Below are 26,433 nucleotides of genomic sequence, written 5' to 3' on the forward strand. Positions count from 1 at the left end.
GAGCGCTTCCGCAGCCACCCCGCCGCGCTCCGGACCCATTCCGCGCTCCGCACCCACTCCGCGCTCCGCACCCACCCCGCCACCTCCCGGACGCGAGGATCCCCGCACGTCGCCCGCCACCCAGCACCGCACCCCCGCTCCACCCGGCCCCCGGCGTGCCGGGGAGGGGCCCGGGGAAGCGGCTTCGCCCGGGTCTGGGACCCCGACCCACGGGGCGCGGGCGGGGAAGAAGGGCATCCTTCCCCGTGGCCGGCGGGCTCCCGGGAGCCCCGCGCGCCGCTGTAGGCACCGTGAAGGGGCCGAGCGCCCGCCTCTCCGGCCCGCAGGCGGCGAAGGCGCCGGCGGAGTCCGCGGAGAGGCTGCAGCCCGCGGGGAAGGCGCGCCCGGCGCCCCGGCGGGAGAGGCGCGCGCAGCACGGCGGCCGCGGGAGGGCGGCGGGTGAGGGCTCCGCGGATCGCGGAGCGAGTCCCACCTGGAGCCGGGGGAGCCGGGGCTGCGGAGGAGGAGGAGGAGACGGCCGCCGTTCGGGGGCACGGAGTCGTCATAACCGGCTACTGCGGCTCACCGGAAACCTCGGGCGCCGGAGCCGGGCCAGGGGGCGCCAGGGAGCCGCCGGGACAGCGAGGCGGCCTGCGCCGGGAGGCGGGCCCGAGCCCCGCAGTGGGGCAGGGGCAGGAGCCGGGGCCGGGCGCGCGCCCGCGGGACGCACGGCAGCGGGGCGGGGGCTCGGTCTGCGCTGCCCCTAGCTACCGGGCGGAGAGGGAGAGCCTCTGAGCCGGCCCCGCGAGCTGAGCCGGAGAGCGAAGCGGGGTCTCGAAGCTGCACCGGCCCCCTCGGGGGGAGGCGATAAGGCGCTCGGAGGACACGGCACACCTGACTCTCCCGGTCTTCATTCTGGTTGCGTCTTCCTGACGCGGGTGGTTACCGTCTGCTTCATTAGAGAAGTTGCCGCCTTCACTTTGCAACGTGAGCGCGAACGGAGTTGGCGGCACCTTCTGGCGGCGGGGATTCCGGGATACTTGCTTCTCTCCGTACTTGGGGGCAACTCGCCAAGTTCAAATGCTCTTCTGCGGAGTTGAAGTTTGATCCTTGGCTTATTTTATAATTATTTGAATTCCTTTATAATTATATGGGTTATTTTATAATTATTTGAATGCCCATCCCCCACACTGTCTTCACTTTGGACACCTTGGGTTCTAGAATGCTGTCTCGTATAGCATAGGAGCATTACGGACTCAACTTAAACTGATTAACTAAAGGTTGATGCCATCAAAATAAATTTACGCTCAGACACAGTCACCACTATTCCTATGACCTTAAAGAAACACGACAGTTTATTTCCAAAGGTTTACATGCTTTTTAAATACTTTTTGAAGACGCTGTTATGAGAAGTGTTACTAGTAATCTGCTAAATTAGGAATGTTGTCTGGATTTTTCCCCCAAATAACAACACCGCTAAAACACAGAGTAACTTGACATGTGCCAAGCATAATCCTAAAGCACTTCACAGTATCATTTACTCTTCATGTTAAAGGCTGCCTTTAAGGGAACTACTACTCTCTAATTTCATACTTTGCCCACCCCATACCAATAAAGGCAGTAATTTTTAAAAGTGCTTCTAAGCTTACTTGTCACCATCCCATTTTTGTCATGTACAGAAAATGGAGCTTTCCTGTTAGGTTATTCAAAATGAGTTGTAATCATTTAAAATAAATTTTTCTCACTAAGCCATGTGACATATATTTATATTTATTATATAGTTTTTAAACATAATACCTGAGAAAGGTTTCTAAAAATAAGTTAATCTCATTGCAAGGACATACAAGTCAATTAAATTGGTGTCACATACACATGGTACTATTTTAAATGGCTAAATATTAAGTTGTGGTCATTCACGCTCAGAGGAAACAAGATAGGATAGAGCTTTAAGAACGGGAGAGTGATTCTGCAGCAGCTATTTGTAACATAGAATTTCTACCCAAAATACCAATCTTAAATTTTTCAAAAAATGTTTATTTATTTCTGAGAGAGAGAGAGACAGAGCATGAGGTGGGGAGGGGTAGAGAGAGAGGGAGACACAGAATCGGAAGCAGGCTCCAGGCTCTGAGCCGCCAGCACAGAGCCCAAAGTGGGGCTCGAACTCACAAACCGTGAGATCATGACCTGAGCCGAAGTCCGTCGCTCAACTGACTGAGCCACCCAGGAGCACCCCCCCCCCATCTTAAAATTTAATTTTGAACTTTATTTAAAATTTTTTTTAACGTTTTATTTATTTTTGAGACAGAGAGAGACAGAGCATGAACGGGGGAGGGGCAGAGAGAGAGGGAGACACAGAATCGGAAGCAGGCTCCAGGCTCTGAGCCATCAGCCCAGAGCCCGACGCGGGGCTCGAGCTCACGGACCGTGAGATCGTGACCTGAGCTGAAGTCGGACGCTTAACCGACTGAGCCACCCAGGCGCCCCTAATTTTGAACTTTAAGTGGACATTAAAATAAACTCAAATGTCCGTTAATGTTGGACTGACTGACTACATTGTGGTATATCCACACAAGGTACTATGCAGGTGTAAAAAACTAAAAAAAAAAAAGAAATGAGAAATATCTTTATACACTGCGGGGTGTATTGAGCGGGGAAAAGATGGTAATATACTATTATTTATCCAGGAAAGAGGATATATAGGTTATTTTACAAATAGCATAACATTTAAAATGATTATCTATGGGGGGGAAGAGGGAATATGGGTATAGGGACAAAGAAAATAACTTCCCTAGATGTACATTATATAGAAGTGGCTTTAGAATCATGTGAATATTTTACATTATGAAACAAAATTAAATTTTTTAAAAGTAATCCTTCAAAATTACAAATAAAATGAAACTAAGTGTATTTAAACACTGTCCAGTTGTGCTGTAGTCCACAAGGAACATAGTACATCCCAGTAGATGTACCCTCAGGATTGGAAACATAGTACATCCCAGTAGCTGTACCCTCAGGATTAAAAGAATTTTAAAATCATAAACTGTTTTCATGAACCCAATTGTTGGTGGGAATATTGGTTAGGATAAACCAAATAGAAATAATTAAGACAGTATCTTGGAAGGTGAATTTTTTGACATGTGGTATAGATGTAAGCCTGATAAGGTTATATAAAAATCCTGTAGTTACGAATTTGGAGGTGATAATATAAATTAACATACTTTATTACTGAAAACAAATCTCTGCTCCATCATCCATTGAAAAGGTCTATAAACAACCAACTCTGTAGCAAGAAGCACCTGTTGTACCCAGAATGTGATCTCTGCAAACCTCTTCTCATTAAAAGGAACATGGGTTCCAACGAAAAATGGATCATCTTAGATGTGGGGCAGGAAATGTACAAGAAGCTGAAAGATCTTACATGAGGGGGCAGGGAAGTAATTAAAGTTTATAAGGGCCATATCAAAAGGACTCAGGAACCAATTTAAAAAGGCTCCCTCGGGCCAAAGACAGAAGAATTTAAATCATCAATAAAAGATGGATTAAAGCATCCATAAATATTATACTCAAAAAGTTCCAACCAATCAACCAAATACATAAGCCAAAACCTCACTGTTCATCTCTGATGGCAGAAGGGAACCAACTCTTCATGTGAAAACTGGTAAATGAAGTAAACAAATCAAACATATTTATCTCATCTTTCCTATATGAGTCATGCATGCTGCACATAATCAAATGATGAGGTACTTTTTACAGAAACTTTCCATACTTAAATATGATAATCAAATCATATGTCTGAAATTTGCTTCAAAATAGTGTGGATTGAGGGGCACCTGGGTGGCTCAGTTGATTAAGCCCCCGACTTCAGCTCAGGTCATGATCTCGCGGTTTGGGAGTTCGTGCCCCATGTGGGTCTGTGCTGACAGTTGAAAGCCTGGAGCCTGCTTCAGATTCTGTGTCTCCCTCTCTCTCTCTGTCCCTCCCCTGCTCACAGTCTCTCTCTCTCTCAAAAATAAACATTAAAAAAATTTTTTTAAAGTGTGGATTGAGATGAAGCACACATGGACTATAAATGAAACAAAATGGGCCATGAACTGTTGAACCCTGTTAAAGACTATGTTAGCGAGTGTATGGGGATTCATAATCTGTTCTCTCATTTGTACAGGTTTGAAATTTTATATAATTTTTATAGTGCATTGCAATTTTATTATATGTTTTAAGCTTGCTACACACATAGTGACACTTGGCTGGCTCATAGTGTCAGCAAAATGCTGAACTATCAGCATATAGCTGATTGGCTCTCTGATACATCCAGCTGCTTTAAACTGTAATTCAGGGGCGCCTGGATGGCTTGGTCGGTTAAGCATCCGACTTCAGCTCAGGTCATGATCTCACGGTCCGTGAGTTCGAGCCCTGCGTCGGACTCTGTGCTGACAGCTCAGAGCCTGGGGCCTGTTTCAGATTCTGTGTCTCCCTCTCTCTGACCCTCCCCCGTTCATGCTCTGTCTCTCTCTGTCTCGAAAATAAATAAACGTTAAAAAAAAAAATTTAAACTGTAATTCAAAGGTTGAAGTTTTAAGTGAAGAAGTTTTGACAAAAGTTGGTCTTATGCTAAAGTGATCTATATGCTTATGGTTACAGAAAAGGAGCAAGACACTGCACTTAATGGTTCAGAGCATGCTCTCTGGAGCCGAACAGCACAAATGAGAACCCCATCATTGCCACTTACTTGCCATATGACCCTAAGCAAGCACCATTCTTCATTTTAAGAATGGACCATTTGCGGGCACCTGGGTGGCGCAGTCGGTTAAGCGTCCGACTTCAGCCAGGTCACGATCTCGCGGTCTGGGAGTTGGAGCCCCGCGTCAGGCTCTGGGCTGATGGCTCGGAGCCTGGAGCCTGTTTCCGATTCTGTGTCTCCCTCTCTCTCTGCCCCTCCCCCGTTCATGCTCTGTCTCTCTCTGTCCCAAAAATAAATAAACGTTGAAAAAAAAAAAATTTAAGAATGGACCATTTGCAACTCCATGGATGGGACTGGAGGGTATTATGCTAAGTGAAATTAGTCAGAGAAAGACAAATATCATATGACTTCACTCATATGAGGACTTTAAGAGACAAAACAGATGAACATAAGTGAAGGGAAACAAAAATAATATAAAAACAGGGAGGGGGACAAAACAGAAGTAGACTCATAAATATGGAAAACAAACTGAGGGTTAGTGGAGGGATTGTGGGGGGTGGGGGATGGGCTAAATGGATAAGGGGCATCAAGGAATCTACTCCTGAGATCATTGTTGCACTATATGCTAATTTGAATGTAAATTAAAAAAAAATAAAATAAATAAAAATAAATGGAAATAATGGTATGGACTTTAAAGGCTGATCTGAAGATAACAGTGCAGGTAGGTATACAATCCCTCTTCCAAAATCCTTGGAACCATATGTGTTCCTGAATTTTTTTTGTAAAGAATAGGGTGTTGCACACAGTTTACTACTTAACACCTTCAGTGTGCCCTGGCTTAACACCCCATAATCCCACACAGTTCTGCAGAAAATATATGATTACTCACATCGAATGAGATAAAGCCTCTAAATAGCCCCATGTCAGTAAAGGTCAGGTTTGACCACCAAAGCAGATCTGGTAATAAACTTATAAAAATACCAATTAGTTTTCAGAGTTTTCTAGACTTCGTAACAGTGGATAAGGGATTATGAGCATATTTCAGTTAATTCTTTCCACAGTAACAAAGTAAGTAAGCACTGTGTTTGCTATAATCAACATGACCACAGATTTGTGAACAGTATGTATTTTTTATCAACGTTTATTTATTTTTGGGACAGAGAGAGACAGAGCATGAACGGGGGAGGGGCAGAGAGAGAGGGAGACACAGAATCGGAAACAGGCTCCAGGCTCCGAGCCATCAGCCCAGAGCCTGACGCGGGGCTCGAACCCACGGACCGCGAGATCGCGACCTGGCTGAAGTCGGACGCTTAACCGACTGCGCCACCCAGGCGCCCCTGTATTTTTTAAAATGAAGACTGAAATTTCAGGAGACAAATGGGCATGGCATTGTAAAAAACTGAAAGAACACCTCTGTTCGTCACTACATGTAAAAGCAACAAGAGAGCTCAATATTAAGCAAACAGCAACACCTCTTAATACCCCTTGCTTAGTATTATTTGAAGTTTCTAAACTTAAACTTAGCTTAGTTAGAAGCAGGGCAGAATGGGGAATAAATTCTGGATAGCACCAATAGCAAATACTCTGCCGCAATCGTGGACCACTGAAGAATTTGGGGCTTTTTATTTGTTTTGAGTAGTATTAAGAAGAAAAAACCACTAATTTCCCTTCTGTCTTATTAAGAGATCTTGATTTGCTAAAGGTAGAATGGATAGATGTTAGGGCAACAGCTTGTATTTCTAAGGATCAAAGTTGCAAAGTTCAATAGTACAAACAGTATGAACTCAGGGTAGGTAACTCAGGAAGACAGGACAACTTATTTTATCTAGTATTATTTCATTACATAACTGTTTTAAGACTTTTAGAAGAATATCCCGACAGTGTGATTTTTAAAAGACTAATTATCCTTACAGTAATTTAGTGGCAAAAGGAAATTCTCAGAATTGTTTTCCAAAAACATATCTTCATTAGAAAAACTATCCTTAATACTATTAACAGTCTTCACAATATAAGTTACAGAAAAGTTGGGCTTATCCTCATTTTAAAATATGTATTTTAGGGGTACTTAGGTGACTCAGTCAGCTAAGTGTCTGACTCTTGGTTTTGGCCAGGTTATGACCTCAAGGTTCAGGAGTTCAAGCCCCAAGTCAGCTCCACACTGACAGGCCTCAACCTGCTTGGGATTCTGCCTCCCTCTCTCTCTCTGCCCCTCCCCCACTCTCTCTCTCTCTCTCTCTGTCTGTCTCAAAATAGATAAAAATAAACTTAAAAAAAAACAAACTCCGGGGCGCCTGGGTGGCGCAGTCAGTTAAGCGTCCAACTTCAGCCAGGTCGCGATCTCGCGGTCCGTGGGTTCGAGCCCTGCGTCAGGCTCTGGGCTAATGGCTCGGAGCCTGGAGCCTGTTTCCGATTCTGTGTCTCCCTCTCTCTCTGCCCCTCCCCCGTTCATGCTCTGTCTCTCTCTGTCCCAAAAATAAATAAAAAACGTTGAAAAAAAAAAAAAAAAAAAACGAACTCCAAAGTTATACAAGTTATATTATCTTCATAAAACAATACTACTAGTCATTGGCCAGTCTAAATTACGTTAACAATGAAATACATTATTAATATTTTAAAACCTTTATTAAAATCAGATCCATGCTTATTTACATTACCTTTCATTTAGAATTAAAATATTATGTCAATCTGTAGTTTAAATCATACTTTTAGCCCTTTACAAAATATGAAATTAAAGTTACAGTGTAAAACTGAATGAAATACGGGCGATTAGATTTTTAAAGGAAAATAAAAAATTATGATACACTAGAAAAAAATGTATATATACTAGACAAATAGTAAAACAAGATAAAGATACCTATAGTCACTTTCTTTTTTTTCTTGTGGATATTTTCTAAATACTACAAATCATATACTTTTAATACACATCTGCATAAATTTTCAGTTAAGAAATCAAATGCCAATTGAGGGATCATGCAAAAAAAAAATTCACTTAATTAACTCCAAAAACTCATGTTTCCCCAGGTCAGAAGTTATTCATATTCAGAATACCTCAAATCATAATACAGATACATTCGGTACATTCCCATATGCTAAGGAGTATACAACTGGAACTTGTCAAAAAAGAGGAAATGAAAAAGAAAGAAATGGTAGTCTCAATTTAGCTTCCCAGGAGTTGGAAAAACACCTAGTCTGTATTCAGCTGTCTACATATCAACAAGGTTCACACCTCTTCTACTCTTTTTTTATATTGTTGAAATTATTACCATTTGTAATATCTATTTTCTTTCAAGATTAGAAACATCTGATTGCAAACTATTATAAACATTACCTTACTAGAATATGGATGGAGAAGTTTTAATGACACACAGCAAAATACAGCAACCAAAATTCTATAGGTGTTCTGCCACTTAGTGGAATTTTTCAAGAAACTCATTCCCTACACCTTCTCAACTTACAAAAATGTACTGACAGATCTAAGTGTATAATAAAATACGTATGACTATTCATTATTAATTTTTGGATAAAGAACATAGGGTAATATATAGCCAAGGCTTTAAACAAATGCTTATCATTTTTGAGTTAAATAAATTGAAAACACTTTTAAAATTTTAAGTTGAATTGATTTTATTAATGTTAATAAGAATTAAGAAAAGAGAATGTTTACTATTTTGAAATTGAAAGGTATAGGTTTTATTTCAATCTTTTCTCCACAACTGAAGACTTTATTTTCTCACTAATAGATATTTTAAAAGAATAGTTTCGTAATTTCTAAACTTCTAGTTTCAAATGCTTGACAGAATTTTGCAACTTAAGTTTCCTATATTTTCTAATTCTGTACATTTTTTTATTGCTATCAGTCTTGTCATTCCTTGTCAGTCCCTGAATATTAAAAAAAAAAAAAAAAAAAAAAAAAAAATCCAAGCTGACAAAAAGCTATTACACTGCTTCTTACCACTAATATATAGAAAATTAATTTTATGAGTTTGGTTCACACTGAAAGAGTATTTATTAGTGCTACAAATCAGAGATCCATGACAGAAACACTGTCTGGAATACAAAAAGAATAAAAATGAGGTCACTTGAATTGCCCTGAAAAGCATTCCAAATTCTTCAACATGGCTTGCTTGTAGCTATACTCCCAAGTTCTAGTGTTTAAAATTAAACTAAATTTTAAATGCGAGTTTTTATTCCCACCTAAAGGCAGCTAAATGACTTTGAGTAATAAAATGTATCAAAATATATCACAAATCTAAAACACAGCCTAGTTAACTTTTAAACAAAATAACATTTGAAAGAAAGCATAGCTGTTTTTAAAGCTTTTTCCACACTATTTTTGTGTTTAAATTAAGTTTTGAGAAAAAGTAAAATGATAAATTACACAGAACTGCAAAATGCCAAATTTAAATTAACTCCTATAACTTCTCTATTTTGTTATGAATATTCTGTAACATCAAACATTGATTTTTAATGTGCCAAAAAATAAGGCTTTACAAAATGTGAACAATTAATTTTTAAGAGAAAATTATGTTATTATTTTATCACTTTTGATTCATTTTATAGGGTAGTAAAACAATACTTCTTCAAAATCACTTAAATGTCGCTGATACCATCAAAAAATCATTGTAAGTAAAATTTTTCCACTATCCAATCATGCCTATATAACTAACTGAATAGGTATAGCTTTTACCAGAGAGGTAAACTTTGCACAGACTTAATTATAGAATTTGGGTGAAATAATTTCACGGGCCACAAAAATTTTTAAGTTTAAATCATTCACCCTTTAAACTTCAGACAGTGTCAGCGTGACTTCTACTTAAAAAAAAAAATTAGCTCAAAATTTAGTAATTGCAGGTTTAATATATTTTTTTTTTTACCTGAAGACTAAATGTTCATTTTCAGCAAGTAATAATTAGACATGTTGAATTGTGGAAGATTTCAAAGTTTTAGTATGTTAATACCACTCTTTAAATGTCCTTAATATATACAAACACATATAAATTAGAGAGACAATTAATTATATATTTACAATACCACATATGAACACCAATATGAACACCATTCTCTTTCCCTAACCATATTGATATGAGGAAAAGTAGTTAATCTCTGTGCTTTCAAGACAAAAAAAAAAAAAAAAAAAAGAAAAAGGAAAAAAAAGGGTGCTTTAAAAAATAAATCTTTAAAGAATAGTTTCAAAAATAAAGTTCAAATATTGCACAAAATAATTTAATTGCAATTATTACTATATACTATAAAACAAATTTTTTTCAGTTTTTGAACTCTACAGTAAATTCCACTTTCTAATTCTATAAAAGAATTTATTGGAAGTCTACATTTTAGATATTAAATGTTTACATTCAGTTTGATGGGAATGTAATTTTTAGAAGTTAACTGAGTCTTTGTCTTAAAAGTTCATCTATTTGAGTTTTATACATATTTTTTACATCTTCAAGATCTAATCGAAGTTCTTCTGCCTCTTCTGCTTTCTCTCCATACATCTGCAGAATAGTGTTGTATCTCTGATCCAAATCCTACAAAAAATGTGTTCACAATTTTTAAAATAACTTTATAAAACATCTTTAATATTATATTTTTATTATAAATGAGTCACCAGTTGACCAGTAAACACATTACAATCTAAATAAAAGTATACAGTGATCTCTTATAAAAATTAAACTGATACTCCAACCCATTGGAATAAACAGCAAGTAAAGGAATTAAAAAAAGGAAAGAAAAAAACCTAAGCCAAATGGCTATCAATTTTGCCATATATCTCCACCATTCTATAATTCTCCCTATATAAAGCTTAATCTGTCTTTTCTCCCATTAACACACATGTGATCAAATTTTAGTCTTTCTGGTTCATTGCAGTTTAATTATTACCTGGCATTTACCCCACAAAAAAAGCTGAAAGAAAATATATTCTCATCTATGGCCTAACTGTGACCCCTTATGCCAAATATGCAAATTGCAATGATACATATAACATCAATGAACAAAATACTAGTAAGATCTTGTAAAAGCGCTATATTATAAATGAGTCATGGTCAAATAAAATCTAGTTATTTTCCTATATTAGGGCTACACATGATTATGAAAAATACTTTGTGTAATGTGACAAGCTAGAAGATTCTTTAAACTTCTTTACTGATGGGGCGCCTGGGTGGCGCAGTCGGTTAAACGTCCGACTTCAGCCAGGTCACGATCTCGCGGTCCGTGAGTTCGAGCCCCGCGTCGGGCTCTGGGCTGATGGCTCAGAGCCTGGAGCCTGTTTCCGATTCTGTGTCTCCCTCTCTCTCTGCCCCTCCCCCGTTCATGCTCTGTCTCTCTCTGTCCCAAAAATAAATAAACGTTGAAAAAAAAATTAAAAAAAAATAAAATAAAATAAAATAAAAAAATAAAAAAAAAAATAAACTTCTTTACTGAAATATTAATAAGTTTTTAAACAAATCATTAACTTATACATATGCATTTTATGTAAGCTAAAAATATGAGATTTAGTACAACTGGATAAAAATATCTTAGACTTATCCCTAAGTGAAGAATACTTACTCTTAGCTGAGTTCGAAGTTTGGGTATCTCCTTCACTTTCTCTTCAAGTTCATCATTTTGATTAGTTAATTTAACCAGCTCTTCAGCCATTATTGAGCGGGTTTTTTCTAGATTGCCAATTTCCAGCTGAGAAACATCACCAGAAACAAATTTAAATAAATATATATCTTGTCTAATAGTCCCACTAATATAAACAAATTCAATATTATTTTTGAAAAAATAGACATGTCAACAAATAACCATGAAATAACACTTTCTTAAGGAAATGGTGGCAAAAATAAGGCTTTCTGCTTTCCTCAGAGGTAACCATTTACAGGGCTTACTATGAAAGAAAAAGAACTAAAGAAAATTCACTGTTTGAAATATGCAGCCCTATATTTTTCTCTAGAAAAGCAGCATGTATTTCAGTTATTCTAAATTACTACAGAAACTCAGAGAAATAAAAACATACTTTAATGCAGGCCCAGCTGTGCAGGTCATATTGAAAGAATCTATCATCACTACCAAAGAAGTTAATATGGGCCCTCAAGCATAACACACTGGGCTACCCAAATATAACATGTATTAAAATTATTCTGATTTTTCCCCCCAATTCAAACACTTCTTCTTTAATGGAGTAATATTTTCAACTACCTAAAAGTATATAATGAAAATAAAAGAGGAAAGATTTACTTCTGAGTGTATTAACACTGAAATCAGATACATCTCTCACCATATTAAATTTTTAAAAAGCAAGGTAAGATGGGAGGGTGCTCTTTCCCTACTCATGACGTTTCCTTTCATGTGCAGGTGTTATAGTTCTCATCTCGCTCATATTCTCTACTCCTTCCTCACAAAGGGGAGCGATTAAACTAAACGGTAAATTTGGGAAGAATAAAATGACGATGTTCAGATAAGCAACTTCCCCTCTTTTTAATGTTTGGAAAAAGGTGCCTGCAGGGAGCTCTCTGCTCTCCTAGATGCTTCCAAGTCTTAGCTACAGCAAGCTACAGCACAGGGGGAGGCCCACTACGGTCCAGCACTGGCTGTGCTATGTGGAGCAGGTCAGCATTCCTAATTCTGGCAGTCCATTAGCAGGCTCATTCGGCTCTTATCCTTGGCTAATTTCTCCAGTCTGTATTATAGATATATGTGATACGTTTTAAACTTCATATGCAACCATTTCACTGTATTTCTCAATTTGCTTAGACTTGAGGTGGAAACGCAGGGTGCTATTTATTGGGCCCCAAAATTTCATTGACTTCAGTAGCACATTTAATTTTTCCAATACCTGTAAATGAGTAATTTCTCCTTCCCTCAGCTTTAGCTGAGACTGTAGATTTTCAATAATGCTGGATCCTGCTCCCATTCTTACAGCATCATAAAGATTGTTTCCATTTGCTGATACAGACATTGGTCCAAGTGAATGATCATGAGGCTCATCCTATATTAAACAAACCGTATACAGTTTTTCAGTTACTACAGACTGAGTTCCAAAACAAAATGGTTGTTAATTCTTGCTTTAAAATGTCTGTAACTTTTTCAAAGTCAGAAAATCATCTACAGTTCCTCAGTCCAATTAGCACTTCTTCAAGAATATTCACATGAGTTGCCTATGGAATGGCAAGGTCATAGTTGATAGCCAAAATGCTACCTGAATTTCCTTTACCATCATTCAGTTTATTTTTTTAAATTGTATTATTTCTTTTGAGAGGGAGAGGGGGAGAGAGACAGAGACAGAGAAAGCTGGGGGAGAGCCAGAGAGAGAGAGAGAGAGAGAGAGTCTCAAAGAGTCTCCACAGTGTCAGTGTGTAGCCCACGTGGGGCTCAAACCCACAAACTCTGAGATCACGACCTGAGTCAAAACTAAGAATTGGACGCTCAACCAACTGAGCCACCCAGGAATCCCATCATCGTTCAGTTTAACAACTAGGCACATGTAAGAAATAAAATACCACCTGAGACAGAAAAGATGTCTGTAGCCCTGCCATATCAACTCCACTTATTGAACTTGATCGTGACATTGTGGGAGTGCTAGAAACAGAAAATGGCTTCCGTTCCTTAGGGAGTAAAAAAAAAAAATTCAGATCACATTAAGACTAAAATGGTAAAAAAAACTAGTAAACTTTTTTAGGATAAATGACAACAAAGACTCATTCTTATTTCCTCATAAAATGTTACAGATAGGATATCTGAAGTCTTTAATAAAGGCACAAATACTTAGTAACTTAAAAACTAGACAGACTTGGTCAAATCATCTAAGGAACCATTTATATTACAACATAATTTACTTTTTTTTTTTTTTTTTTTAAATTTTTTTTTTCAACGTTTATTTATTTTTTTGGGACAGAGAGAGACAGAGCATGAACGGGGGAGGGTCAGAGAGAGAGGGAGACACAGAATCGGAAACAGGCTCCAGGCTCTGAGCCATCAGCCCAGAGCCCGACGCGGGGCTCGAACCCACGGACCGCGAGATCGTGACCTGGCTGAAGTCGGACGCCCAACCGACTGCGCCACCCAGGCGCCCCAACATAATTTACTTTTAATGGAATGAGAATGTTTTTGTTCTAGCAAGTATATGAACTAACTTCTTCATATGATTATACATTATGTGTATAACATAACCACCAATTAAACCTAATTCTTTAGAATCAGGTTGCTAATGAGTGTTACAAACCACAAATTTTCTGGCTTATCCATTTTATTTTTTTTAATGATTATTTATTTATTTTGACAGGGAAAGAGAGGGAGAGTGCAAGCAGGGAAGGGGCAGCGAAAGAGGGAGAGTAAGAATCTCAAGCAGGCTCTATGTTGTCCGCGCAGAGCCCAATGCAAGGCTCAAACTCACGATTGGGGTTAAGACCATGACCCAAGCCGAAATCAGGAGTCAGTCGCTCAACTGAATGAGTCACCCAGTTCCTCCCCATTTTATTTTTATTATGTGTTTTTAAAATTCCAAATAAATTTGGGGCACCTGGGTGGCTCAGTTGGTTAAGCATCCGACTTTGGCTCGGGTCATGATCTCACGGTTTGAGAGTTTGAGCCCCATGTCCGGCTCTGTGCTGACATCTCAGAGCCTGGAGCCTTCTTCAGATTCTCTCTCTCTCTCTCTCTCTCTGCTCCTCCGGCTCTGTGCTGACATCTCAGAGCCTGGAGCCTTCTTCAGATTCTCTCTCTCTCTCTCTCTCTCTCTCTCTCTCTCTCTGCTCCTCCCCCACTCATGCTCTGTCTCTCTCTCTCAAAAACAAACAAAAAAAAATATATTTGAAATAAATAAATAAAATTCCAAATAAATTCAAAAGGTAATCTCCATATACATGTAGGTAGTTTTAACATATCATGCTATCTATCAAGTATAGTCTAATCCTATACAGGAAACTCATTTTAAAAAATTACTTTCATTAACCAGAAATAAAGAGAATAAACTAGTTTTATTCCCACAGTGCCTAGGGGCCTAATGAGGTATATTAGTTTCAGTGAGAGAACACAAAACTCATTTAAAAATGGGCAAGAGGTTCTGTGATTCAAATCCTAGAAATCACAGATCTCTTTGGATAAACTTAAGTTACTTTGGATCTACCCTGACAGGCTACTGAATATTAGAATTTATCACTCTATTGATGTTAGACATTAGAAATGGTATTTATAAAGTATAACTAAAATTATATAACAACGTTTAATAACAACACCACTAACTGGTTACACCAAAAACAAAACAAAAACCAAAATTCAATACCTTTTCTTTTACTGCTTCTTGGGTGAAAACTGCTTTCTTCCTTTCTTGTTCAACTTTCATTTTCTCCATTTCTAACTGACTATTCAATAGTGTCTAATGGAGAAAAATATAGTTAGGTAATTTCTGTGAAGCTAAATCATCATTGTAAGTCAACTTTAAAGTCAAGAACATAAAACATATATTCCCCTTTGTTTTACTACTAAAGACCAAGTTCCAAAAGTAGTCTTATCACCCATTTCATCATGGCATCTCATTAGTTCATTACCATCCCCAACCATTCTCGGGTGGAAGCCCTAGAGGTGAGCAAACATTGGTTTTTTTCTTTTTTTTTTTTTTTTTTGAGCAAACATAGTTAAATACCTTTTCTTTCCTTGTCTCTTCAAGTGTTCTTACATATTCATCTTTTAGGTTTTCTAATTCAACCTGGTACCTAGTAAGCCAGAGAGAAGTAAACAAAAAAAAGGAGATGATAGTAAAGACTACTGAAAACTCACTACTTTATTAACTCTTTAATAGTAATTTCTATTTCCAGCTTGATTTCCCAACCATATTTTCCAGATGATGTGGGTTTTACATTCAGAAGCTAAGCTACTACTTCTGTGCATTTTAGTGTATTGCTGCTCTATGCTAGGATTTAATTTAAAAAAAAAAGAATTTTGAATACCACCAGTCTATAACAGGTTCAGATTCTGCAAAAGCTTCTTAGGGAGTTCTTTGAAAATGTTTATAGAAGTTCAGGTATTTTATTTCATAAATCATTTTTACTTCACCACTTTTTTCTAATTAAAATCTCTAAGGAAAAAAAGAGAGTAAAACCACACTAATCACAGTCTTAATAAAAATTCAGAGAGATGGCTTTTATAGCTTATGGTTCCAAACAAGCCAGACATTTATTTAGAAAGACTGGAATACTGCTAATACCCTTGTAAAATATAAAACTATAAAAGTAACTCCAATGAGTGGTCTCCAAACTATTCTGCACTTACAGATTCCTTTAAAAAAACCGATTAATGAATCCTTCCCCTGGAAAATGCAAATACATACAGAACATGCCACACAATTTCATGAACCTATCTATGTAAAGTTCAATGAATCCCCAAACCACCTGGCTATAATATTCTATTACTAATGATTCTGACTTGAAACACTTTAACATTCTTTTTTTACATGCTTTAATATGGCACAAAATACCAAGAATAACACTCAAGAAACATGCTCACCTACTATTTTCATCCTCCAGTTTTCTTAGCTTATTTTTCTCTGATTCTAGCTGGGCCTGAAATCTACTATTTTCCTGCCTTAAGAGAGAATTCTGTGACTCCATGGAGGACATTTGAATTTTGTTGGCAAGGAGTTCTTCTGTAGCTGCACGTTCTCTTTCAACTGCTGCTGCCAACAAGGTCTGGGATTCACCTGATTGGAGGGTAAAAAAGAAAAATCACATATATCCAAGAGGCCAAAATATCAAGTACATTCTGACTTCAAACTGTTAATGATTCAAGGAGCCATATTGAAATCAGTTTATTGCCAAAAGCAGGACTGCCTCCAACAAACAAAAGAACAAATCTCAGCTTCTATCTGCTTTATTACTTTTTCCCAAAATATTTCAATTTGTATGTGGAGTCACATATTTTAAAATATCAACAAATGGTGCTGGAGCAACTGGATATCCACAGGCAAAAAGGAAAAAAAAGGAACCTCAAACTAAACTTCTACCATAAATGAAAATTAACTCAAAATGGATCATAAACTTAAACGTAAAACAAAACTGTAAAACAATAAAAAAAAACAAAACAAAACACAGGAGAAATCTTCAGCATCTAGGGACAGGCAAGGAATATTTGTTAGACACCAAAAGCAGAGCCATTAAAGAAAAACAGATAAATTGGACACCTTCAAAATTTTAAACTTTTGCTTTTGTGAATAGGATAAAAAGACAAGCTACGGAGTTGGAGGGAAAAAATGCAAAACACATTATCTGAGTCTGGTGTCTAGAATATATAAAAAAAGTCTCAAAACTCAGTAGCGAAAATAAAGACAATCCAGTTAGAAAATGGGCAAGACATGAAAAGTTATTTCACTCAAGAGGCTATAGAAATGAAAAATAAGCACATGAAGTAATATTCAACGTTAGTCATTAGGGAAATGAAAATGAAAATCACAGTCAGATATCACTACACACCTGTCTGAACCACTATTAAGAAAAAACAGGGAAAAGACAACATCCTTGCTGGCAAGGATATGGAGCGACTAGATTCCTGTCACACCTACAGCCACTTTGGAAAAACAGTTTGGCATTTTTTTAAAAAACTAAACATACAACTACCCACACAACCCAGTAAGTGAACACTTAGGCATTCACCAGAGAAATGAAAACATTTTCACTCTAAAACCTAGACAAGAATGTTCACCAGAGCTTTATTTGTGTGAAAAAATCTAGAATGAGCCCAGATATCCTTCATTAGGTAGATGGTTAAAGGAAATGCGCTATGCACATACCATGGAAACACAATGAGCAATGAAAAGACTAAATCACTGATACACACAGTAACTTAAACAAACTTCCCGGGAATTATGCTGCAAGAGGAAAAAAAAAAAAAAGCCAATCCCAAATTGTCACACAGTATGTAATTCTATTGCTGTAACATTTTGAAATTCCGTAATTTTAGGCAGAGGACAGATTAGTGATTGCCAAGATTTGAGACAGGTGAGAAAGGCCACGAGGATGGCAAAGTGAGGTTTTAAAAGGACAACGTAAAGGATCTTTGTGGTGCTAGAAGTGTTCAACATCTTGAGTGCAGAGATGGGGACATGAACCCACACAAATGACAAAACTGTGCAGTACTTAATACAGACACACACAAAAGAGTACCATTAAAACTGGGAAAATCTGATTAAAATCAGTAGATTGTATCAAGTCAACGTAATGGTTGTGATATTATATTTTAATTTTGCAGTGTTAACATTTGGGGATGTTGGATAAAGCATACAAAGTACCAACCGTATTATTTCTTATAACTGCAAGTGAATCTACAATTATCTCGATAAAAATTTTCAATTAAAAAAAGATTAGTGCATACAACTCAAGATTTAACCAAAAATTCTACTTCTCCCCCCCACCAAAATAGACTTAACACCATCTCTATTTTTCACTTTATATTGTTATATACTGTATCTGTGCTATTTTCTTTCTTTTTTTTTTTTTTTAATTTGAGAGAGATAGAGTGAGAGGGGTAGATGGGCTGAGGGAGAGAGAGAGAACCTTAAGCAAGCTCCAAGCTCAGTGCAGAGCCGGTCATGGGGCTCGATCCCACAACCCTGGGATCATGACCTGAGCTAAAATCAAGAGTTGGATGCTCAACCAACTGAGCCACCCAGGTGGCCCTCTGTGCTCCTATTAAAAATACTATTTACGGGGCGCCTGGGTGGCTCAGTCGGTTAAGCGTCCGACTTCGGCTCAGGTCACGATCTGATGGTCCGTGAGTTCAAGCCCCGCATCAGGCTCTGTGCTGACAGCTCTGAGCCCAGAGCCTGCTTCGGATTCTGTGTCTCCCTCTCTCTCTCTGCTCCTCCCCCGTTCATGTTCTGTCTCTGTCTCAAAAATCAATAAACATTTAAAAAAAAAAAATACTATTTACTACATCTGTCCCTTGGCTTTGCCTACATTCCAGCACAATACCACATACCCTCGAGTGTATGTAGACTCCAGTTTAAAAACCACAAAAATAACAGCTTCTACTTTTCACTTATTGCAACATAATTATTCTTTTCATGAGGTGTCATTTTCAGATGTCTTATTTTCATAACAAATGGGTCTCAATAACAATTGATGGACCCCAAAACTTATACCTACAAATTACACAACATATAAGGGTTCATTAAGTTCACTGATTATTTAAGCAGATGTATCTTTTTCCAGACATCATCTCACATGGAACTCAAAAAAAAAAAAAAAAAAAAAAAAGACAAAGGAGGAACTACTCTCATTACAGCAGCCTAGAGAGATACATCGATCACCTCTCATTTATAGAGCTTCCCTCTCACCATGACAGCTAGTCCTAAGACATCTAAGGGATCTAGCAAATACTGTTTGAAAACCACTAATCTAGTTTACCCCTCATGGCTTACAAGGACACCCATTCAGGCCTGCTTTTATCACTAGACCACAGTGTCTCAAATGACAGTTATATTTAGGCACAGAATGGGACACATGAATTTTTCATGAACTTGCCAGCTTCTGGGATATCTAATATATGCATATGTACTAGTCTATACTTGCATAAACATCTTAGAATAATTTTCTTAATAACATCACAGAAGGGCAACCTGGGGCATTTCTATAAAAAAGACTCTAAAGACTCCGCATCATCTGTCTAGTAGAGTTTGATCGGGATCCTCCTTAGATCTATCTCTGCTCCTGGAATTCTACCAACAACTAGAATCCTGATTTCTACATCCTACATTATTGCAGACAAGCTAGAAAGGGGTCAGATTTAGCAAGAGACAAGGAAAAAAACGAGTGCAGCAGTCTGTAAAAATGAAAGGATGGCATGCTAGTATTTGGGACAGTATCTGACACACTGTGTAAGGGAAAACAAGTGGTTTGAAAGGGTCAATTAGGATATTAGAAAATAAATGTAAAAAAAGAGAAGAGGTAAAAATCTACAACTTAGACATAAGATATAACTATCAGATCAAGAATTTCAATTTTATGCCATTATTCTAATTCTATAAACAAGCTTCTACACTGAGCTTAAGAACTAAAGAAATCAGTTACCAAGCCTATCAGAAAGATTCTTCTCTAACTTCTCCCACGATGATGTCTGGGACCCTAGAGTTGCTTGCAAATTTTCTATCTGTCGAAGCAATGGTCTTGTTGTTGATGAAACACTTTGACTCAGCTCTTGGTTTCGATTCTCTGCTTCCTGAAGTCTCTGAATGGTGAAATTCTTAAGTCATTACCACTAACAGCAATAAAAGCTCTAAAAACACTAGCAAACAAACTTTATGAGAGATTTCTGGACAATATTGTTTTCCCAAGAAAAAATTATTTACATTATTTTCCAATTATTCAATCTTTAAGTTAGAGTTACGAAGCATAACAGTATGTAAATAAGTGCTTCTTTATAAGGTTTTCAAACATAAAGATAGCTTTTGATTACCTGAAGGTAAAAGAGACTATCATCCAAACCTCCCAGCAATTGTCTCATCACCCAAATATTTCTAAGTATTTATAAAAACAGAAAGATCAATCTGAGTTGCATTTTCTCTCCCTTTTCCCATTCATGTTCGCTTACTGAAAATTAACAGAGTGGTCTCCTATCTACCTAACAGTAATCAAAGACTGATAATAATAAACTAGTTATAACAAACGAAAAGACAATACTGAGAAATAAATCTATCACAAATTATTTTCCATAAAAAAACCTAGGGCTTTTCATGTTTATTTTTTTTAAGGTGCCCCCTCTGGTTTTATTCATATAAGGCACAAAACAATACAGCAAATGCTAAGTATGGTAGTAATCATCTCAATTCCATGAACAGTATCCCCACCGAGCCATTTTTTATTTCTAGGAAAACACATCTTGGATTTGTGTTTAGGAAAACTGTGACAGTACCTGCTGGAGTTCACCGATCTCATGGCGTAAATAATCCTCTCTTCTGGCAGCCGCTTGCTCTGCACGTTGCAGTGCCAGCCTGAGGTCTCCCACCTGTATGAGAACCCGTACACACTAGCACAGACGGTAACAAAACATTACCCGCAACTTCCTACCTGCATACTGTGTTGTGCGCACTTGCTGTTTATGTAGAATACTTCTACTATCCAATGAGCTTTTTCACATGATAGCACACATCCCATTCATCAAGCAATTCTAAACTGTATATGTACCCAATATATACTCAGAAAACCACTGTTAGGCCAAAAAAAAAGTATATAAATAGGTACAAGGCACAGCCACTGTACAATACAGAAGGAGAGACAATGCATCTATAAATATTCGCAATGTAAAGCAGAATGTGATAGCTATAAAAGCAAGCTGCTACTCCTAATACACAACAGCAGATGTAAACTGCTACAGTGTTTCTGTAAAACATTATGAAGACATGTTTAAAGGATCATAAAATTTTTCACCTTTTTCACTTGGTCATCCTAGTCTTGAGAATTGACTCAACAAAAGCAGATATAAATATAAAAGATACACCCCACTTTGCTGTTAGCTAGACTAGCAAAAATAGACAAAACAGGAAATATTCCACATATCCACCAGTAATCTATTTTTGCAAAGTTTGATACATGAATATAATATTCCCATTAAAAATTATGATGAATGTGGGCGCCGGGGTGGTTCAGTCAGTTAAGCATCCGACTCTTGATTCTGGCCCAGGTCATGATCTCACAGTTCCATGAGACTGAGCTTGTGTCAGGCTCTGAGCTGACAGCATACATTCTCTCTCCCTCTCTGCCTCTTTCCCACATACGTGTGTGGGCATACTCTCTCTCTCTCTCAAAATAAATAAACTTAAAAAAAATTATGATGAATGTGAAGAATATGTAAAAATTTATAATTAAATCTTAAATGAAACAACTAATATATATGGTATCAATTACTTAAAAATACGTAGAAAGGTAAGAAGTTAATACACAAAACTGACGTTACTTATAAAAGGTGATAATTTTATAAATAGTACCACCATATGCTCTGTCTCCCATTCCCCTACTTTTTGTTATTATGCTAGTGTATATGCAGAGGTATATAGGTAAATTTATAGACCTGTATATTTTCTTTCATTTACAAACAGAAACACTGAAAAAACAAACCAAACACTAGTAAAATGGCTACTTATAGGCAAAGAAAGGGGACGGGGAGGAGCTAAGTTGGAAGCAAATGTTGTCTCGATATACGGTTATATAGTTCTCACTTTGGAATCATGTAAATGTTCTACATATTTATGTAAAATTAAATCAAAATTGCACTGCGCTCAATGAGGAAAGAATGATCTTTTCAATAAATGGTCCTGTGACAGCTGGACATCCATGTGCAAAAAACCTAAATGCAAGAGCTAAAACTATAAAATTCTTAGAAGGAAACAGGTGAACACCTGCATGACCTTGGACTAAGCAATGGTGTCTTAAATACGATGCCTGGAGCACAGGCAACAAAAGAAAAAATAAAGAAGATGGACTTCACCAAAATTAAAAAAACCTATACATCAAAGGACACTACTGAGAAAATGAAAGACAACCTATAAAATGGGAAAAAATATTTGCAAATCCTACCTTTGATAAAGACCTAATATGCAGAACACATAAACAACTCTCACAACTCAACAATTTAAAAATGAGCAAAGGATATGAGTGAATAAATTTCTCCAAAGAAGATGCAAAAATATATATATGGCCAGTAAGCACATAAAAAGATGCTCAACATCATTAGTCATTAAGGAAATATAAACAAATACACCACAATCAGATACCATTTCATACCCACTAAAAGGGCTATTAAAAAAAAAAAAAGAAGGGGCACCTGGATGGCTCAGTCGGTTAAGCGGCCGACTTCGGCTCAGGTCATAATCTCGCGGTCCGTGAGTTCGAGCCCCGCGTCAGGCTCTGGGCTGACGGCTCAGAGCCTGGAGCCTGTTTCAGATTCTGTGTCTCCCTCTCTCTGACCCTCCCCCATTCATGCTCTGTCTCTCTCTGTCTCAAAAATAAACGTTAAAAAAAAAATTATCTTTTAAAATAAAAAAAAAAAAAAAGAAGGTAACAAACACTGGCAAAAGATAGAAACTAAAACCCTCACATATTGCTGATGAGAATATAAAATGGTGTAGGTGTTGTGGAAAGTCTGGCAGCTCTTCACAAAGTTATATATAGGATTACCAAACTAACCTAAGGATATATGTCAAAGAGATTTTTTTTTAATAATTTTTTTTAATGTTTATTTATTTTTGAGAAAGAGAGCACAGGGAATGAAGCCATCAGAGACAGAGGGAGACACAGAATCCAAAGCAGGCTTCAGGCTCTGAGCTGTCAGCACAGAGCCCGACACGGGCCTTAAACCCACGAACTGCAAGATCATGACCTGAGCCAAAGTCGGACACTTAACCGAATGAGCCACCCAGGTGCCCTATGTCTAAGAGAATTTAAAATAGATGTTTACACAAAAATGTGTACATGAATGTTTATAGTAGTATTATTTGTAATAACCAAAAGTGAAAATAACCCAAGTATCCATCAACTGATGATTTTGTAAGACAAAGCCTGACAAATTTTGGTTTTCCTCCCTTATCTGAACTGTATGGACTCCCCCAGTTGTTATGAATAAGCTCAGGAGTTATATGGATTCTCCTAAAATTATACACAATGTCTAGTATTTATCTGCATAGGTGCAGTAACACAGTCTGCCTTTCACAATATTCTGTAGTAAGTCTGAAATTCACCAAAAATAAGCAGTACTAGAATAATGTAGGTATCACTTTAACAATGGTTTAAAAAAACATACAATGTTAAAAAAAAAATTAAAAAAAAAAAGGGGGGGGGGGTGCCTGGGTGGCTCAGTCGGTTAAGCGGCCAACTTCGGCTCAGGTCATGATCTCACGGTCCGTGGGTTCAAGCCCCACGTCCAGCTCTGTGCTGACAGCTCAGAGCCTGGAGCCTGTTTCAGATTCTGTGTCTCCCTCTTTCTCTGACCCTCCCCTGTTCATGCTCTCTGTCTCAAAAATAAATAAATGTTAAAAAAAAAAAAACTTAAAAAAAAAAAACCAAAAACCACAAGACTGGCACAATACAGTAGTCTTAGAAAAAAGTGTCCAACAAGATTAGAAACAAAATATAACACCTGTACCACTACATAAAGTTTGACTCAAACCAGCTAATGTATTCTTTAATTTATAAAAGCACAAAGTTTTTAAAGACTAATTTAATTATTATCTCTTGCTTACTTGAATCGCTAACGTTTCTTGCTGCTGACGGGCTTCTTCTTGGGCCTTCTCTAGTGCTGCAGAAAGTTCTTCTTTGGCTTTCATTTCACGACTCAGAGCAGCTTCCTGTGCCTCGCTATCTTTTGCAGCATTGGCTTTGTGGAGATCAGTAAGTTCTCTTAAAAAATTGGATTGATAATTTTTATTTAAAATAGTTAATTACATGACCAAGTTAAGGAAGTTTGCATATAGATTTCCCTAGGAGCTACACAATAAGGGAGAGTTCACCCCATAATAAACACTGACCACAGTAAGGACTCTCTGTTGAACTTGCTCTGACCAACTACAAGTCCATATATAGCCAAGTTTATAAATATTGTTAGTGATCAAATAACAGAAGAAGTATTTCTTCAACATCCTGTTCTGATAATTGATTTTAAATGAGTTGTATATTTGTTCATTTTCTTACTTGTATGCACTATCCAGAGCAGCTTGAATACTTCGGTTCTTTTCTTCAAGTTCATCCATGTCTACCTGAAGTCGGCCAAGATCCTTCTCTTGGCGTTCTACCACAGAATTTAGTTTTTTAATGTTTTCTCTATGTTGTTTCTCAACCTCTTCTTTGCCATCAAGGACCTATAAAACAGACAAAAGTATTTTTCAATTAATAACACCATGGTAAATAATTGTATTCCAGGAATCTTGAGTGTTACAGTAATGAAGAAAAATCTTAACTATCATCTATTAAATTGCTTGACAAATTCTTCCCATGACATATCCCAATAAATTATTCTAAATGTTTTATAAACCATGGCTAATTGTTCATATAGGAAGTAATAACAATATATATATTTAGATAATAGTTAATATTCACCTGTTTTAAATGTTGCAACTCTTCTTCTAGCTCTTTAACTTTTTTGTTCAGTTTTGCAATAATATTTTCATTTTCTTTGTCTTTAGCTCTTAATTTCTTAATAATGTTAGAATTATGCAGCTGCTGTTTTGAAAGTTTTTCTCCTAGCAATGGCAAAAAAAAAAAAAATTTTCAAATAATGATTCCTTAAGAATCTGGATAGTGTGTTGGATCTAACCACTGACATAAAATTATCGATAGAGTATTTTTAAAATCACAATATTATAACCATGAACATTAAATTGATTGGGACAACCATCAATAAATGCTAAAATTACTAGATGGAAGGGTGATAGGTAACAGAATATTCTTAGCCTTAAGAAATCATTCCCACAGGCAAACCATAAGAGACTCTTACATAACAGAGAACAAACTGAGGGTTGCTAGCAGGGAGGTAAATGGGGGGAAGGGCTAAATGGGTGATGGGCATTAAGGACGGCACTTGGGATGAGCACTGGGTGTTATATGTAAGTAATGAATCACTGGGTTCTACTCCTGAAACCAATACTACAATGTATGTTAACTAACTTGAATTTAAATAAATAATTTTTTAAAAATTCATTCCCACATATTGCTTACGAATTACAAATGGAAAAATCTACTTGTAATACAATGGAGAAATCTGGCTATTACCATCTTAACCATTTAGTTAGTCACCAGTGATCTTTCTTACCAGAAATTTTATCTGAATCTAATCATGAGAAGGACAAATTCCTGAACATGGGGCATACTATAGGAAAACTGGCCTGGATTCTACAAAGTCTTTAAAGTCATGAAGAGAGACCTATCGCTAGACTGATGAAAGACCAAAAAGACATAATGGCCAAATACAATACACAAACTTTGACTGGATCTTGGGGCAGGACAAATATCAGGTATAAAAGTCCTTTTTAGAGACAATGGGATGATGAAATATATGTTGGAGTATACTTCTGAATAAATACTGATTTTCTTAGGTATGGTTATGATGTTGTGCTTGTGAAGCAAAATGTACTTGCTACTGGGAAATGGAGCCTCATGAATTTAGGAGCGGACTACATATTCAATGCAATATCTAACAAAAGTCCAATGGCAAATTTCACAAAGTTTTTTAAAAATCCTAAAATTCATATGGGACCACAGAAGACCTCAAATAGCCAAAGGAATCCTGAGCAAGAACAAAGCTGAAAGTATCATATTTCCTCATTTTAAGACATGATACAAAGCTAGAGTTATCAAAACAGTATGGTACTAGCATAAAAACAGTAGACCAGGGGCGCCTGGGTGGCTCGGTCGGTTAAGCATCCGACTTCGGCTCAGGTCATGATCTCACGGTCCGTGAGTTCAAGCCCTGCATCGGGCTCTGTGCTGACAGCTCAGAGCCTGGAGCCCGTTTTGGATTCTGTGTCTCCCTCTCTCTCTCTGCCCCTCCCCTGTTCATGCTCTCTGTCTCAAAAATAAATAAACGTTAAAAGAAAAAAAAAAAACAAAAACAAAAACATAGTAGACCAGCAGAGCAAAACAGCCTAGAAAATCCACACAGAATTCAGAAATACATTTACAGCCAAGTGATCTTCAAAAAAGAGACCAAGAACACACTATGGGGAAAGGGAAGTCTCATCAATAAATTATACCAGGAAAACTGAATAATCATAGGCAGAATGAAATAGGACCACACACCAAATACAAAAGTCAACTCAA

General features: G+C 37.4%; 2 protein-coding genes across 4 annotated transcripts in view; both read right to left on the bottom strand.

Moving 5' to 3' along the window:
• EOGT (EGF domain specific O-linked N-acetylglucosamine transferase) overlaps positions 1 to 575 on the bottom strand; it is a 37,048-nt gene extending 36,473 nt beyond the window's left edge. Inside the window, exon 1 of one of the 2 annotated variants that reach the window (XR_006965150.1) lies at positions 473 to 575. The gene's annotated coding sequence lies outside the window, so the exon portion shown is untranslated. The remainder of the gene's footprint in view (positions 1 to 472) is intronic. The other variant, XM_047096025.1, reaches the window with a different exon arrangement.
• Positions 576 to 9,958: 9,383 nt separating this feature from the next.
• The window catches only part of TMF1 (TATA element modulatory factor 1), a 34,200-nt gene continuing 17,725 nt past the window's right edge, over positions 9,959 to 26,433 (bottom strand). The window contains exons 6-17 of one of the 2 annotated variants that reach the window (XM_047097434.1): positions 24,715 to 24,857; positions 24,310 to 24,476; positions 23,862 to 24,018; positions 20,540 to 20,632; positions 19,699 to 19,855; positions 16,142 to 16,334; positions 15,282 to 15,351; positions 14,922 to 15,014; positions 13,144 to 13,245; positions 12,477 to 12,629; positions 11,207 to 11,332; positions 9,959 to 10,185 (exon numbers count right to left, since the gene is read on the bottom strand). In XM_047097434.1, the coding sequence (XP_046953390.1) occupies positions 10,042 to 10,185; positions 11,207 to 11,332; positions 12,477 to 12,629; positions 13,144 to 13,245; positions 14,922 to 15,014; positions 15,282 to 15,351; positions 16,142 to 16,334; positions 19,699 to 19,855; positions 20,540 to 20,632; positions 23,862 to 24,018; positions 24,310 to 24,476; positions 24,715 to 24,857 (1,598 nt within the window). In that variant the 3' untranslated portion in view covers positions 9,959 to 10,041. The remainder of the gene's footprint in view (positions 10,186 to 11,206; positions 11,333 to 12,476; positions 12,630 to 13,143; positions 13,246 to 14,921; positions 15,015 to 15,281; positions 15,352 to 16,141; positions 16,335 to 19,698; positions 19,856 to 20,539; positions 20,633 to 23,861; positions 24,019 to 24,309; positions 24,477 to 24,714; positions 24,858 to 26,433) is intronic. The other variant, XM_047097435.1, reaches the window with a different exon arrangement.

This window comes from Lynx rufus, unplaced genomic scaffold (genome assembly GCF_022079265.1).
Source record: "Lynx rufus isolate CCGP_SWC_20201006 ecotype Redwood Valley unplaced genomic scaffold, mLynRuf1.p SCAF_4, whole genome shotgun sequence".
In the NCBI taxonomy this organism is placed as follows: Eukaryota; Metazoa; Chordata; class Mammalia; order Carnivora; family Felidae; genus Lynx; species Lynx rufus.